Source organism: Pinus tabuliformis, chromosome 5_1, assembly GCF_031772625.1.
Source record: "Pinus tabuliformis cultivar Carrire ecotype Pingquan chromosome 5_1, CPIR1, whole genome shotgun sequence".
Classification (NCBI taxonomy): Eukaryota; Viridiplantae; Streptophyta; class Pinopsida; order Pinales; family Pinaceae; genus Pinus; species Pinus tabuliformis.
In genome coordinates this window covers 73,289,842-73,304,772 of record NC_142305.1, presented here as the reverse complement: position 1 = coordinate 73,304,772, position 14,931 = coordinate 73,289,842, and the positions used below count along the sequence as shown (strand labels likewise).

The window sequence follows — 14,931 nt, the reverse complement described above, 5'->3', positions numbered from 1 at the left end:
ACAACTAGGACCAAACTCCACATGGGTCATCTCATTTATGACAGTTAATATTTTTATTAGATTCCTCTCTCAGAGAGGTGTAGGATTGATCTAAAGATCATCTAATTCTGACATGTACAAATGAAGTTATGAATTTATTTTGATTATGGACAAATTGTTAAGGTATGCCAACAAACTCATGTAAGCTCAGAAACCCAACAGTGACGTCTATTCATCATCAACGTTTCCTATAAATACATGATGCCTCATCCTCATTTGGACATCACTCATCTTCACACATCTCTCTCTCCTCATCTGATTGGGTACAGATTTCTGGGCAGCTTCTCTATGCACATGTGCGAAGGGAAGAAAGGGTTTTTCTGTTTCAGTGTTGACCAATTTTGACTGAAAATTTCAGAGGTTGTTTTTGGGCTGCATTGACCAAGCATTGACCTATTTTAGTGTGATTTTGGGTGGAGGAATTTTAACAAGCCGCAGATTTGGGCACAAGAACCGAGGCAATCTGGCCTCCTATTTGACCAACGTTCACTGTACTAGGGCTAGGCGCTGGGTTGACTTTTGTTAACCAGTTATGAATAGACTTTTTCGAACTGTTTTGGGCTGATTATACTTGTTCTTGGAGGCCGAAGTTGATTGAGTTTGACCAAGCTGAATTGAAGAAGAAATCTGCCCTATTGACCAGCATTGACTTTTTTGGTTATGGCTCTTTTGTTGTTGTTATAAATTATCAAGATTTGTAAATTGTACTCTCTTTGTTGAACTATTGAAGACTAAAAGAATATTTCATCAAGGGTTTCCCCGCATTGAGGTTTGTCCCTGGCTGGTGCCACATCTTGTGTCCTTTTGTCTTGGCTTGTCTTCCACTGTTTATGTTTATGTTCTATCAGCATTTTACTTGCCTGTTTATGTGATTGCTAAACTGAAACTGATATCGGGCTCATAAAGAAATTGAAGTAAAATTGCTCCCAAGCATAAAACATGCCATTGTTGCCTAAAATTAACATAATTGTATCATCAGTTGCCTATGATCTAGTGGAAAAGTTGGTCATGCAAAACATAAAATTGCTCAAAAGGGTGTTGACTAAGAAAAAACTTAAAACAATTGATAAAGAAAGCAAGAACAAAGGTAGTAAAACCCGCAACATGAATGAACTAAGAAGGAGAGGACTATGCTTTATCTGCAAGGGACTTTGGGCACTTGACCATTCATGTTCAGGTGATAGGAAAGAGACAACAAGGACAGAACAAGAGGAGATTCCTTCAAATCACGGGGAGTTTTTTTATAGTTGGGTTTATTGATTTCTAGGATGAGCAACAACGTGATATTATTCGGGGAGACTTGCAGGGTGACAAGCATTCAAAAGTGCACGAGGAAATTCTACGTAATGGTGTTGATAAAGTAGACTTCTATGCAACTAAGTCCATAGGTCTCCAGAAGGATGGCCATAACGAATATGAACAGTCAAGTATAGATAGCAGTCCACCAATGCATCTATGTTCGACAATCAAAGAGGATGGACAACATATTGTTTTCACAAGTGGAGAAGGCTAGGGAGAAGACATTCAACGAAACTTAAGTGAGGAGCCAATAGCAATGGAGCAACATGATGAGCATGATCATGAGGGGCAACATGACAAATATAGTATGCAGGATAAACCATTTCTAAAGAGTTGGTCAAAGGTTCAAATTGGAGTTATGACAGTTAAACCTCCAGTACAGACAGACATAGAGGCATTCACTAGGGCACTAGAATTTCCAGTAGAGTACTTTCCAGAAAAGATCATGCATTTCAAGACGGATCTTATAATGTTGAAACAAAGAGTCTAGACAGTTCAAGACATTGTCTTATAGGAGAATAGGAAAATTGAGGAGCTCGTCACGATATGTGCTTAATCAACGACCGCATTGTCTAGTGTTGAGCTATGACTCAAGTCCCTCACAAGGCAGCAAGAGGAGTACAGTTGGGAATTTCAGAGCAGCCCTCTATAAACGTACATAGATAAGGCTTGCAACACTACCAACCCACCTTTATACATTGGGAAGAACAGGGCAAAGTTCTTCAAATGGATCATGTTGGGTGACCGAGTGGAACAACATGAGTTGAGCATCATGCAACATCAACATAGTAGACTTATTCCATGTGCAGGGATTCATGCATTAGATCTGTCCCATAAGATGGATTGGCTAGAGATTATGAGTTGGAACTCTAATGGGATGATTCCTAAGAGGATACCCTTAGTCGAGGGCATATTGCAGTTTGTGCCCTTAGGCACAAGCAGTGATGGAAGGCTGAGACGGTATCATAACCCACAAGTCCCGAGATTTAGGTGGCATTGGAATCCTCGTGAATCTATTGAAGGCAGGATTGGTCAAATGATTGTTTGGGATCCAAATATCGCAGAATCCATTCATGATCATTTAGCATGGAGGCATGGAATAATACATTGATTTGTATGGAATCTTGGTATCAGTGTATAGATGTTTTTGCTATGGATAGAAGTGGATTGCTTGAGAGGAAACAATCTTTGGGCTAGAAAATTTGTAATATTCTCTTTGCTTGATATGGTCAAAATAGACAGAAACTACCCATGGTATTTACTGTGATATTTGCCCATAGTATCCGCCCATGGTATTTGCCTTTGTTTTTCGAGGGAAACAATAAAATAAGTTTTCTAGAGAGTCCATCAAGCCTATAAAAAGGATAGGAACTAGGCATTTGGCAGCATCCTAAGTTATCTATCTATTTTGTCTTTGTTGAGAACTTGGCGAGGTCAGTTCTAGTTTGATCCAAGGTCAAAAACCCCATGGCAAGGTCAAAAACCCCATGGGAATAATTTGCCAGGTGGATCCCTCAAGGGTCTAAAATTGTGTTTCAATGTTGTGATTTCTCATTTGATGAGCAGCGTTGTATGCCATTGGCAAGGGTTTCTTATGTTAATTATTCTGGCATGTATTATTTGCAGTTAATAGTTAAATAAAGTGGCTGCAGTTCCAAATCCCTTATGTGTTCTTGTTTTTGTTGAAAGCTTATATTAATTGGAACACTATAATGTGATAGATCTGTTAAAAAATGTATTGTTATACAGTGAACTTTTCCAATTTCTAAGTTTGTTATTTTTAACTTACTTGGAATAACCTCCTATTGTTAGGGATACAGTGAACTTTTCCAATTTCTAAGTTTTGTTATTTTTAACTTACTTGGAATAACCTCCTAAAGAGGGGATTTCAGGATCGAGGTTTGTGCTCTAGAAGAAATTCATATCGTTGGCAATTTCAGATCAGTTATAGAATGGGTGCAGGGTCGGAATTCAATGGCTGTCCCTTCCTACATCACTGGCGGCAACAAATTTGGGCTTTGAAGGACTCCTTTCGACACATCACCTTCCGCCACATCTTCAGAGAGCAAAATGGCATGGTGGATACCAGGCGTTATCAGCTACAGCTATTCCAATAATGGCTCTGTTTGTAGTTCTGGGGCTTCATTTTTTTTATAAGTTGTGGCAGGGATTGGCTACTCTTTAGCTAGTTCTTTTATATCTGGTTTTTTCTTCTTTTTTGTGCCTCTGTTTTTGTTCCAGGTGCCAGCTTCGTGGTCGTCGGCAGTACTCAATGTGGGTTGCTTTAAGAGCAGGATTTGTATCCTCGTACCTTATTGGCCTGTTTCTGTATGAAGGTTCTGGAACTGTTTATCTTGGTTCCTCTTTTGTTTTTTTGTCCTTCTGGATGCGTTCAGTTTTTGGAGCATTTCTCATATGCTCTGTTTTGGCATTTTCTGTCTCAGCATCCCGCTATATTGTTGACAAGGCTTTTTGTGTAAGCATGTGTTTGTAAGTCCTTTCGAAAGTCATTTTCTTTGTTTGCTCTGGTATGCATATTGTTGACAAGGCCTTTTGTGTAAGCATGTGTTTGTAAGTCCTTTCGGAAGTCAGTTTCTTTGTTTGCTCTGGTATGCTTTGGATCTTCTGTAGATCTATGGAGTATGCAGAATCAGTCAGGCTTACGTAATTAGTTCTATTTTCATAATGAAAGCTAGAAAAAAATTTAACAACGTTGCTTTGAGGTGCACTTGACGTGAATTCCAAAACAGAATTGAATGATTCCATGTCAATCAGCATTTTAACTTTTGTCCAAATTTGTGTTATGCAGATTCGATCTCTGATTTTGATATTAACAGCAACGCGGTTTGAAAACATATTTGATTTCTCAAAATTATATTTTATCTACAGTTTGCATAATGAATTACCCGAGGTTAACACAATACACCGAAACGCAGAAACACTGTACAGAGTGGCATTGCTCTCTAACAAGGTTTGGAACTCTTCCAATGTCGGACACTAACAAGAATATTAAAATTTCAAAATTAATATCACATGCCATTTTTTTACCGTCAATTCCTTGACCACCATACGAATCTCTGCAACCTTTTTTTTCACTTCAATTTCTTGGCCACCGTATTTTGGCACTTTTTTCTGGTGGGAATTCTAAGATGGTGCAAAGCTTCAAAGTACCATAAGGATACCATTTTTTATCTCAAACCACTTTGAACTCTGCTCTGCTTCCTTGGATCTGACCCAAAGCTTTCTCTGTTTGCTAGTTCATCAAGATGGTCCAAAGCTTTAAAGTACCATAAGGAAACCAATTTTGATCTCAACCTACTTTGAACTCTAATTCCTTGGATCCGACCCAAAAGTCTGTCTGCTACTTCAACTTGAAGGATTTTTCAATCACCTCCAGTGGTTAAAAAACGTATGAATCATGCTTGTCTTCTTTGAAAAATATTAAATTAAATTTTGTTTACTTTAAGGATTCAAGTTCATTTGTATCCTTATTCACAAACTTGTATAGCTGTCTTATGGTAAACATGTATATTTTCTTTAAACGCCATGTTGATCAAGATATGGTCTTCATGCAAAGCTTTGATTTGAAGCTGGGGACAAGAAAAGGAGTATACACAACGACAAATTTATTACTTAAGTCAGGTAATTACAAATTGAATACTACATAAACCAAAATGTAGATAAACTACCACCAGCCTTATTGAGCTGTGACCACTACACAAACAATTTTCAACTGAACATGACTTCTGTTTCTCTCTCTTCTGCTACACTCACCTAGCTGTTGAAGTGTGATTACTACAAACAAATTTTTAACTGAACATGACCTTTATTTCTCTCTCTTCTGCTGGACTCTCAACAAAATACTCTTTACACAATGGTACAAGATTGATTTGGAAAATTACCCATAGTAAATGATTCTAAAAGCAGGGCAAAATCAAATCTAATCAGTTAAATTCCTGATAATTCTCCCACTAAACAGAGAGAGGAACTCACACATGACAAATTTATTCACTCATCAACCAAATACTTACAGATTGAAGCTGCCATAAACCGAATGACAGGCATGCTACTTCTTGGGACCATACCTGACTTATTTAACTGACACACAAAGAAATGTAAATCAACTGATCATCCCCACTTCTGTTTCCTTCTTCCTTCCACTATAACAAACCAATAAATACACTCACATTTTTATACAATGCCAGTTTGAAAATACCAGCAACGTATCCCTCATGAAATGGAAAACTCAAAACCTGGTTAACGAAACAAAGTCAAAATGTTGCAAAGTATACTGATGTACTGTAAGACTTGTGGTATAAGAATTCACAGCCTGTTTGATAGCGAGGTCCGGCATGATGGGGAGCCCCTTTTACTTGATATCTGGGAGTCCGGAGATGATATTTCAGAGCCTCGATCAAGCATACTCAAAAGAAATTGCCTTTCCTGCATGTGCATAAACCATATCCATTATCAAGTGAATTGTCACCTATGCAGATGAAATTTCTACATTTAACTTCTGAGAAAGTGCTGCAAGTTTACAGATCAAAAAACATAGCAAATCATTGGGTGTTACATAGTTTTATATAAGCTTAATAATGTTTTCATCACAGAATATAAGGTAGCAATTTACAAGACTCGGAGGTATTTTACTTACACTATCTGAAAACTGTGGACTAGGAATCCCATCAACAAAAGACCGGAAGAAGGGAGTCACATGTATGGGCGAGCAACACTCAGCGAATGAAGACATGGGGACAAGTCTCTCATCTTCTTGTTCAGTCTGCTCTGATGAAATTACTACCACAGCAAAAAGAACCCAGATACTTTAATTAAGACACAGTCATGAAAGATGATAAATTATGTTTTTTTTTTTTTGAAACAAAAAGCTGAACATTATAGAAATCCCAGCCTCTCAATACCATGTTGAGCTGCAGTTGAGCCACAATATCCATCCTTTCTTCTTACATGGACTTGTTCTTCTTCTTCAATATTGGCAGAGCTGGTCTGAAAACTTCTATTGTTGCAAACAAACACAGGTGCCGCAATTTGAAGTGGGTTGTTTTTGGGCATGTCAATGAAATTCATATAAGAATTTGAGCCAAGACTAAACTCAGAACTTTCCTGACAGGTCTTCTCACATGGTTCACATAGTTTAGGCATGGAAGGCATATGAAGCCTGGCAAGCACTAATATATTAGAGGCCAATATCGAAAAACAAAAATTTACAAATAAAGACGAGAGTTTTATTATTACCTCTTTGAAGGTATACAGGTTGCTTCTGGGCCTTTCTCCTTCTCAGTTAGAAGAGGTGTTGAAGCGTTTGGTCTAAGGTCAACACATGGACTTGATTCCTTCATCTCATCTTTTTTTCTCAAGTGACTGTCCTTTCCTTGAATCAGCATTCCATCCAGTTCCTGAACAATAGAACGTTAGGAAATAGTAGAAAAATGCGCCCTAAGACAATACAAAAACAACTAATTTGGAAACTAAAAATGCTAAATGGTTAATGATTTTTTCTTTTATTAATTTATTTTGAAATATTTCACTCTTTTTGCATATGCCTTTGAAGATGCATCAGGGTGTCTTACATTCGGATGTCGAATTGAGCAACAAGGAAAAAAGCCACAATATAGACGCTAGGGTAGAGTTGCATAAGAAAATTTTCACTACAGCCTCCATTATATAAATGAATGTGACTTAAGGATATATTACAAACTTACAAATGTACTTGGCCTCACCTCTGAAGAATTTTCATGGTTTTGATTCAATGTTTCTACTTTACGTTTCTGGACTAGTGTGCTTAAAAGTTCTGCTTGCTGAGTCAAAGCTGAAAGCTTTGGATCATTATTTGAAACAAACGCGTTTTGTAGCTTGGAACCTGCAACTTAACAGAATTTGAATGAGTTCATCGATCATAGCCAAAGGTCTTCGAGGCTTCAAAGAATGTTTCGATTACAAGATACTTGTTTATCAGTATAGATATTCTGTGAAACAGAAGAATAGGAGTAGCTATTGGTTCAGGAAGAAAACCTTGGTTGACTGGCCTCTCAATTGCAGCAAAGGGATCACGTGGGCTTGAATGGCCAAAGGATACCAAGAATCCTTTGTTGGTTATTTGATCATTTGGCAAAACAGCAAGGGCTGTTCTAAACTGCAACATGGATTCCGGCCCTCTAACCTCAGTCGTCAATTTAATGGCTCCATCCCCTGGAAATACTCCTGAGGTATTAATGGTCCTGCATACACCCAAGTTTGAAGCATTAGTCCATTTGAAGGGTTGACAAATTGTGTATGTGTGCGCTTGTGCAATACGTAGCAGTTTACAAATGAAATATTGCATTGATAACTTAAAAAGTTACCTCAATTTCTTAGGGCATACTGCAGAGTCCACTGTTTTAAGCATGCTTTCATTTTGAACCACAATCCTTTTGTTGTTTTCATTAACATGGATCTGTTCATCATTTTCCTTAGATAATGCTTCCCTTTTTGCTTGCTTTTTACACAACGCATTAAAACGGTTCTTGACAGCATTGTCAGTCCTGTTTGGGATCCAAAGTAATCAGATTTTGTTGTAGAAGGCTACCAAAATAAATACAAGTTTTGGAGCAGATGTAATAAACTTGTGAGACCAACGGTTACAAGAATAACATCATAGAAATGTTGAAACCTAACAATATCAATGATAAGTTATAAGACAGTAGTAATGCTGGATTACTAATTACATATTACAAATTTTAATTACTTGTCTGTCTCATACATATCTTATTAGTACAGCATGATTTTAACTGGATTACTGCCTACCTGCCCTGAACTACTTTTGCGATCTCTGTCCAGCGGTTGCCAAATTTTTTATGTGCCTGTGTTGAAAAAAATCAAAAGATTGTCACCAAGGCTAAACAACAAACTTCTTTTCTTCTACGGTCCTGGCATTTATAAGATAAACAGCTTGAATTCCAATGTTATGGTGAAATGGTTTAACTCGAAGGCTCAACTTTTGAAACATTCAATAGAATTCTAAGCAAAGGGCATTATTCCTCTCATACACCAAAGAATCTATGGCGGTTGACAGAGAGCAAACTATTATTGCATTTTAACAAAACATTCAATTTCTTACTTTAGGAGTTTTACCTCGAACAAGATTATATCCTCTTCCTGCGACCAGCTCCCCTTTTTATAAGCTGTACTCAAGTATGTGTTCCATCTGTGACATGGTCCATAGAAGTTTCAGATAGCTGTCAATAGCAAGAAAAATACTGACTAGCCTAACAAAATTTATCTCCAAAGCTGCATTCGAGTAAGAATCACTATTTTCACCTTCTCCTGCACTGTCTGCTTGTTTTGTCTTTCAATTGAGATGCAATGGTAGCCCACCTATATCCACAGCAGATGTACCCAAATTCAAGAAATGCCAGATACAAAAGTATTACCAACCAGGTATTAAATTTGGACCTCCATACTCAATTGGCACACGTTCAGAAATGGTTAAGAAATATATTTTATATCCCATTGTAAAAAGCACACCACAGACAATTGATTGAAAAAAAAATAGTAACAAACCCTTAAAGACATCTTTGATTTAAAAATATTGAGGAGAGGAAGAACGGTGCTGGACAAGAAATAGTATAATGATCTTGTCAAAGTTGCCTTAGATATCTGAAACTACAAAGGATCTGTCGCTGACATATCAAACAGGAAGCCAGCAGTCAACTTGGCCCATCTTCGAATTCAGAGGCAGCATAAGCCCAGTTAACAAGACATGTTAGCGTAGCTACCAAACCAACGGATGGGTAAATTGACCCACGACTTTCCTGGCCTAGGGAGAAAAGTAAGATGAAAAGAAAAGACATCATTCTTCTCCCGGTGGCAAAAAGGAAAACAGAGTAATGCACAACCAGAACGTTGTAGGAGACTCAATATCATCTTCAAGACATTACGTAGTCACAGTAGCCAAATGCATTATGATTCTGAGACAAAAAGCTCTGTAATCAATAATCTACTTAATTAAGAAGAGTATTTGTTTACTGGTGCAGATATTATATTCCAAGAGGTTTTTCTTCATGTAAATTCCTGTGTTACTGTGTACGTGCTCTATTTCCTGAGTTCATTATTACTTCATTGATATTCAGCGGAATCTTGAATGCACTGTTACGTCTGTTACTGTAATTCTAGAGTTTAGTGTTGTGTGGCTGTTAGACGCTTTGTTATGTGCTCACTCAATTATGTGTTTCTATTTCCTTTTTAGACCTGTTGTATGCATTGATGGTAGACATTGCAAGCATGAAATATTGCAGAGATTAAGTTGGTACTGCAATGCAGCATTAAAAACACTTGCAGCCAATATGCAGTGTTACATCACTGAAATTCAGTCTCTGCTGAATAAATTGATGGCAGGCATTGAAACCATGAAATATTGCAGAGATTAAATCGGTGCAGCAATGCAGCACTAAAAAACTTGCAGCCAATACGAAGTGTCCCATCACTGAAATTCAATTTCTGTAATTTTAGTTCTGTGATTTCAGATCAAGTCAGTATCAAAACCAAGTTCAAAATTACTTTGGAGTAATGCATGTATGGTAAAATCCAGGAGTAGGTATGAAAAGAGCATAGAACCACTTCAGCCAAAGTTGGAAAGGTACAGACAGCAAAAAATGAAAGAGTTTCCCCACGAAAAGCAATGCCAAGAGGACCCAAAGATCAGGGTTCCCAGTTGGAGGGAAAAATTGTTGTGCTAACAGAGACGATGACTGATCTCATGAAGACAATGGCCAAGAGAAAGGAACACTCAGCAGCCTCTGAGCTGAAGAGGAGAATCCTGACCAGGAGGACACCAAAGGTAAGAAACCTGAAACCTCCATTAATGACGTGGCTTCTTCTTTATCTTCTATTGCACCATTTAAAGCAAGAACGATATACCAACCTATGATGGACACGTTGACGGTGAAAATCTCGATGATTATTTCAGACAAGTGGGGGTATATTTCAGCGTCCAGAGACAAAAAGGCGAGGAAAAAAAAATACTTTGCCAGGCTGAAAATGATCGGCCATGCATTAGAATGGTGGGCTATATGGAGTCCCCAAAACAGCAAAAGAAAGCCCCATTGGCTTCTTGGGAGTTGTTCAAACAACACTACTGGAAAATCAGTTTTATCCCATCAGCTCTATCTGATTAAATGACAATACTTTACCAAAGTGATCGAAAAAATGGCCAAAACTAAGAAGGAAACCATAATGTTAAGCACGCATTGATGAAACACCAAGGAGGCTTGTGTGGCTTGCATCAAACAGGAACTAGCACTCTTCGACGTAGAGAATCTTGATGATCTCTGTAAGAAGGCAATTTTTCGTGAAGCTAAGAACAGGAAACCAGCACAGAATCAAGTAATGGGAAACACAAAGAAAGCTACCCAACAACATGACCAGAGCGGTCTGGAGAGAGACTTCTAGCGCTGCTCAGTTGAAGGGCAATGGTGAGAATCATTGCAACTATTGTGGTATAGATTGACATAGTGAGACTAAATGCTTGAAATTTTCCTTGAAATTTCATCCTAAAAATCAGAAGAAAGCATCAAAGCAAGCTCTCACCAATATTTAGGGACAATAATCAGAATGTGACTCCAATCCGGATGTCAAGATTGCTTGTATGAGAATGCAGAAACCACCAGCTAATGTGGATAAGTTGAAAAACTCAATGACAAGAGAGAACAGGTGTTCTACATCAATATCCAAATGAAGACGTTGAAGAAGGTCACTGCACTGTTTTCCCAGTGAAGTCAGAAGATAATGAATCTCATGGGTATTGGTTAAGAAATTGGGATTAAATACAGACAAGCATCCAGAACATTGTCCATTGCAATGGCTCCACAAAGAAATGTAAGTTCAAATTTGGCATATCAGTTCATTTCATTGATAAAGTGAGATGTGATGTAGTCTCCTTAGATTTCTGCAAGGTAGCCTTTTGCAGCACTTTTGTGGGATCGCAATGCCATACAGCTCAAATGAGTACATAAATTTAGGTTCATTAAAGATGGAAATCCATTCTAAGTTAATGCCTACCAAGGTAGGGAGAAAATATCTTTGGTTTCAGCCAGTAATGCCAAGATATCAATCAATGCAAGAGAACAACTCTTAAATACAGTTCTCAAACTTCAGGATAATCAAGCTCCAGAACCAAGTCTTCAAATACTGGTTTGCCTCCAAAGGGAGAGATGAAGCATGAAATGTGTCTTCAAATGGTGGTTTTCCTCCAAAAAGAGGTGGAGCATGGAACGCCAGTACCATTCAACTCAATTGAATTTTTGTGGAGCCAAGAACGTGCAAATTGAGGACTGATCTGTAACAGATCTAGCAAAGAAGAAGCCAGCAATCAACATGGCCCTCTTCGATGGGCAGTTGGCCTCCGACTTTGCTCACCAAGAGAGAAAAGAAGCCATTTTTCTTCTGGCTGAAAAGGATAAACAGAGAGGGTGTTCACAATCTAATGTTGGTAGGATACTCATAACCATCTGTATGCAGGCATGGTAACCAAATGCACTGAATAGGAACAGAGAGCTCTGTAATCGTTAATGATCTCTAATAAAACAGAGTGTTTGATTTGCAGTGCAATTTGCATATCCCAAGGGGCCTTTCTCCGCCTAAATGATAAATCCTTGTGTAAATGTGTGCAACTGCATACTGTATTTTCAGTGTTCATCATCATTTCATAGATATTGAGCAGAATCTTGAATGCAAGCATTTTTACTTCCGTCACTGTAATTTCAGATTTCAGTGCTACTGTATGCTTGTTCGAAGCTCTGTTCATTGTTTCGATTTCCCAGTTAGAACTGATAATACATTGATGTCAGGCATCGAAAACACGCAATGTTGCAGCGATTAAATCCCTACGGCAATGCAGTGGTAGAAACAGTTACAGCCCACAGGAGTTGTTCCAAAGGCAATCTCAGTAATTTCAGGTCAACAAAGGCAAACGAAGCTACCCTACTGCAAGGATCAGATTATCAAGAAATCGATAGGACAGGACTGCCTCTATGAAATTGCAAATGCGGGCTAGGAACAACAAGCACTCAAAAATACCAGGAAAATAATCATTGCCTTAAAACAAAAAGTAAGACGAGTCAAGTAGTGTGTGATACCAGTGAAATCCAAGTAAACGAGCATATACAACTGGATGATTCAACAGGTACGCAGGATTATGTACGATGTGAACAGAGTGGCAATGAGAGGTATATCCTTCTTAGAAAAACAACAATTTCAAAGGAAATATTCTTCTTAGAAAAACAACAATTTCAAAGGAAACTGCATCTGTAGAATTTGGATAACGTTTGCATCATAGTTAATGCCACTTAAAACTGAAATAAAAAAATGTATACTTGAGCAGACTCCCATTGCTTACCAAACAAAAAAAAGGCTAAATATTAAAACCAACGCTCTGAAAATACATGTTGGTTGTGTTAAAATTTACATTTCCCATAGACAAGCATCCTTCTCAATTGGTAGCTTACAATGTCAGTTTTACAAGTTCATTTCTCCATGTTTTACGTGGCATTATGACCAGGTTACCCCAAATAATGATTAACAGATCTAATTTTGATCTAAAATAGAGCGGAGGCAATCACATAAAAATCTGCTGTCAGAAATTAGAAAGAACACAGTTTCGTATTCACCAAAACCCAGATTCATGAACTCATGTGATTGTGGGAAACAAATGCTTGGGATACAGCCCTGCGTCTAGTTTTCCAACTGAGATCCTTCTCCCTGTGTCTGGTGAGCTAGCTATTACTATCTATACCAAACGATCCATTCAGGTGATGCAAATACCCTTATCCATAAGAAAACGTTGCATATCCCATGAAAGATTTGAAAAAAGGACGAGGCAGGGTAGCCATGTTTCTTCAAGCAGCTTCAATGTGTGTGAGACATGTGAGAGAGAGGTCACTGGGTGGTGACCAAACGACAAATTGTTCAGAACCCACCTGATATGGTTTTTATCAGTTTTAAGGCGCAAAGTTCATAACACCACCCCTGATCAGGTTTTTTCCCTGATCGTCTTGCATCGCTAGACCTACAAGTCTTATTAATCATTGCAAAAAATGTAAAGAAGAAACGAGCATCAGAAAGACAGAAATTCGTTTACATGACCTCTTATGAGTAATAGGGCAACAGACCATACCTAAAACATAATGAGCAAAAAAGAGCACACATATTAATCGGGAAAAAAAATGCAGTTTAAGACAAAGAGGATGTACTCTTTCAGTGCCATGTCTGAAACAATTGGGACAAGAGAGCGAATAACATGGAATCACACACTACATCGACTATTGCCGAAAAATAAAATCTTACAGAAAACAACTCTGCTAATAATCTGAACAACCCATTAATGGTCGGAAACGAATGCTCAATCGAAATGACCTTATTAAACCACTGGTGCAAAAATGAACCCAATCGGCCTCATCGATTTGATTCAATTAAATACCAAATCCCAGCAGAACCCAACATTACATTATTCACTGATTCATATAACACATCACCTCTCAGTTCCATGAATCCTAACCTGCTCCCGAAGCATGTTATCCTCCTGTTCAGACATCCATGAACCCAAAACCTTCAGAGATCAATCCTGTTCAATAATTACAGAATACTGAAACTAACAATAACTCATAGCTAGTTAGTTGGGATGCACAAAGAAGCTGATCAGACATACCTGTTCAGACCATGTAACAAAATGCCTGTCTCCCCGAGACTTATCAGGATTATTACAGTTGTTATTGGCGTGGAACTGAAACTGCCCAAGTGGATTCATCTCTTCATTCACTCAACATTCATTCATTCACTTGTCTGCTCCGAAAGCTGCGCCCTCAATCAACCAATCATATATATATACAACACTAGATATTCGTGGAGGCTCCCACCTGCACAAACTTAGGAGCGTCTCCACTCACTGTGTACTTCAATAATCGGCTATTTCTGTATGGATACCCAGCTCTATATCGCGTATATTCGTGCCAAATCCATTTGGGTATATATATTATGTATATATGTGCAGGTAACAGTATGAAGATCAGAACAAGAACAGGACAGTCTAATATGCTGTATCTCTAACTTATGAGAGCGGGCAAACAAAGGTTCAAAATACTTACAGGGGACGCTGTAATTTTCGTCTTTACTGTTTGGCCCTTGCATTGAATGTCCATAAAAAAACTTTCAAGGATAACCATGTGAGACGATACATGACGTTCACGTGACGACATGGTAAATTCACTTATGGCGTGGATACGGTCTCTAAACCGCCTCTCTGCTTTATTTATTCATTTTTTTCAAAATTTCACCTTCAATTCTGTTAAAATCTCAACTGTCAAATGTGTAAACTGAGATTTAAGGTTAATAGAAAATTGTAATGGTAATTTCAAGGATATTAGGTTGGGTTGAAGTATTAAGTTTGAAGTATGTTTTAAAATTGTTTTTGCTTTGCAGATGTCAGAAAATAGGTTAATGGTCTAAGATCTAGAGGAATTTGGCCTTTTTACAGAGTAATTTAAGAACTAGAGGCAATTGGCCCCTTTACAGACTACCAGCAATAATTTCAGGGGGCTTGGTTTT

The 14,931-nt window shown here is 38.0% G+C and overlaps 1 protein-coding gene across 1 annotated transcript; it reads right to left on the bottom strand.

Moving 5' to 3' along the window:
• Window positions 1-4,947: 4,947 nt before the first annotated feature.
• LOC149163510 (transcription factor MYB124-like) lies at window positions 4,948-14,599 on the bottom strand. Its single transcript, XM_089431750.1, has 13 exons — window positions 14,472-14,599; window positions 14,036-14,316; window positions 13,863-13,909; window positions 8,653-8,709; window positions 8,467-8,539; window positions 8,140-8,195; window positions 7,698-7,877; window positions 7,369-7,574; window positions 7,077-7,216; window positions 6,592-6,752; window positions 6,258-6,514; window positions 5,993-6,135; window positions 4,948-5,781 (listed from the first exon to the last, which is right to left on the bottom strand). Exons 2-13 carry the CDS (start codon window positions 14,132-14,134, stop codon window positions 5,662-5,664), a joined length of 1,539 nt encoding a protein of 512 aa, XP_089287876.1. The 5' UTR covers window positions 14,135-14,316; window positions 14,472-14,599; the 3' UTR covers window positions 4,948-5,661.
• Window positions 14,600-14,931: the final 332 nt, after the last annotated feature.

Excerpts from the sequence above, each read along its gene's own strand:
- LOC149163510 (XM_089431750.1), bottom strand. The coding sequence starts at position 14,134 with ATGAATCCACTTGGGCAGTTTCAGTTCCACGCCAATAACAACTGTAAT. Across the intron at positions 7,575-7,697 it reads GTATGCCCTAAGAAATTGAG|GACCATTAATACCTCAGGAG; the intron begins GTAACTTTTTAA and ends GGGTGTATGCAG. Across the intron at positions 7,217-7,368 it reads TGAGAGGCCAGTCAACCAAG|GTTCCAAGCTACAAAACGCG; the intron begins GTTTTCTTCCTG and ends GTTAAGTTGCAG.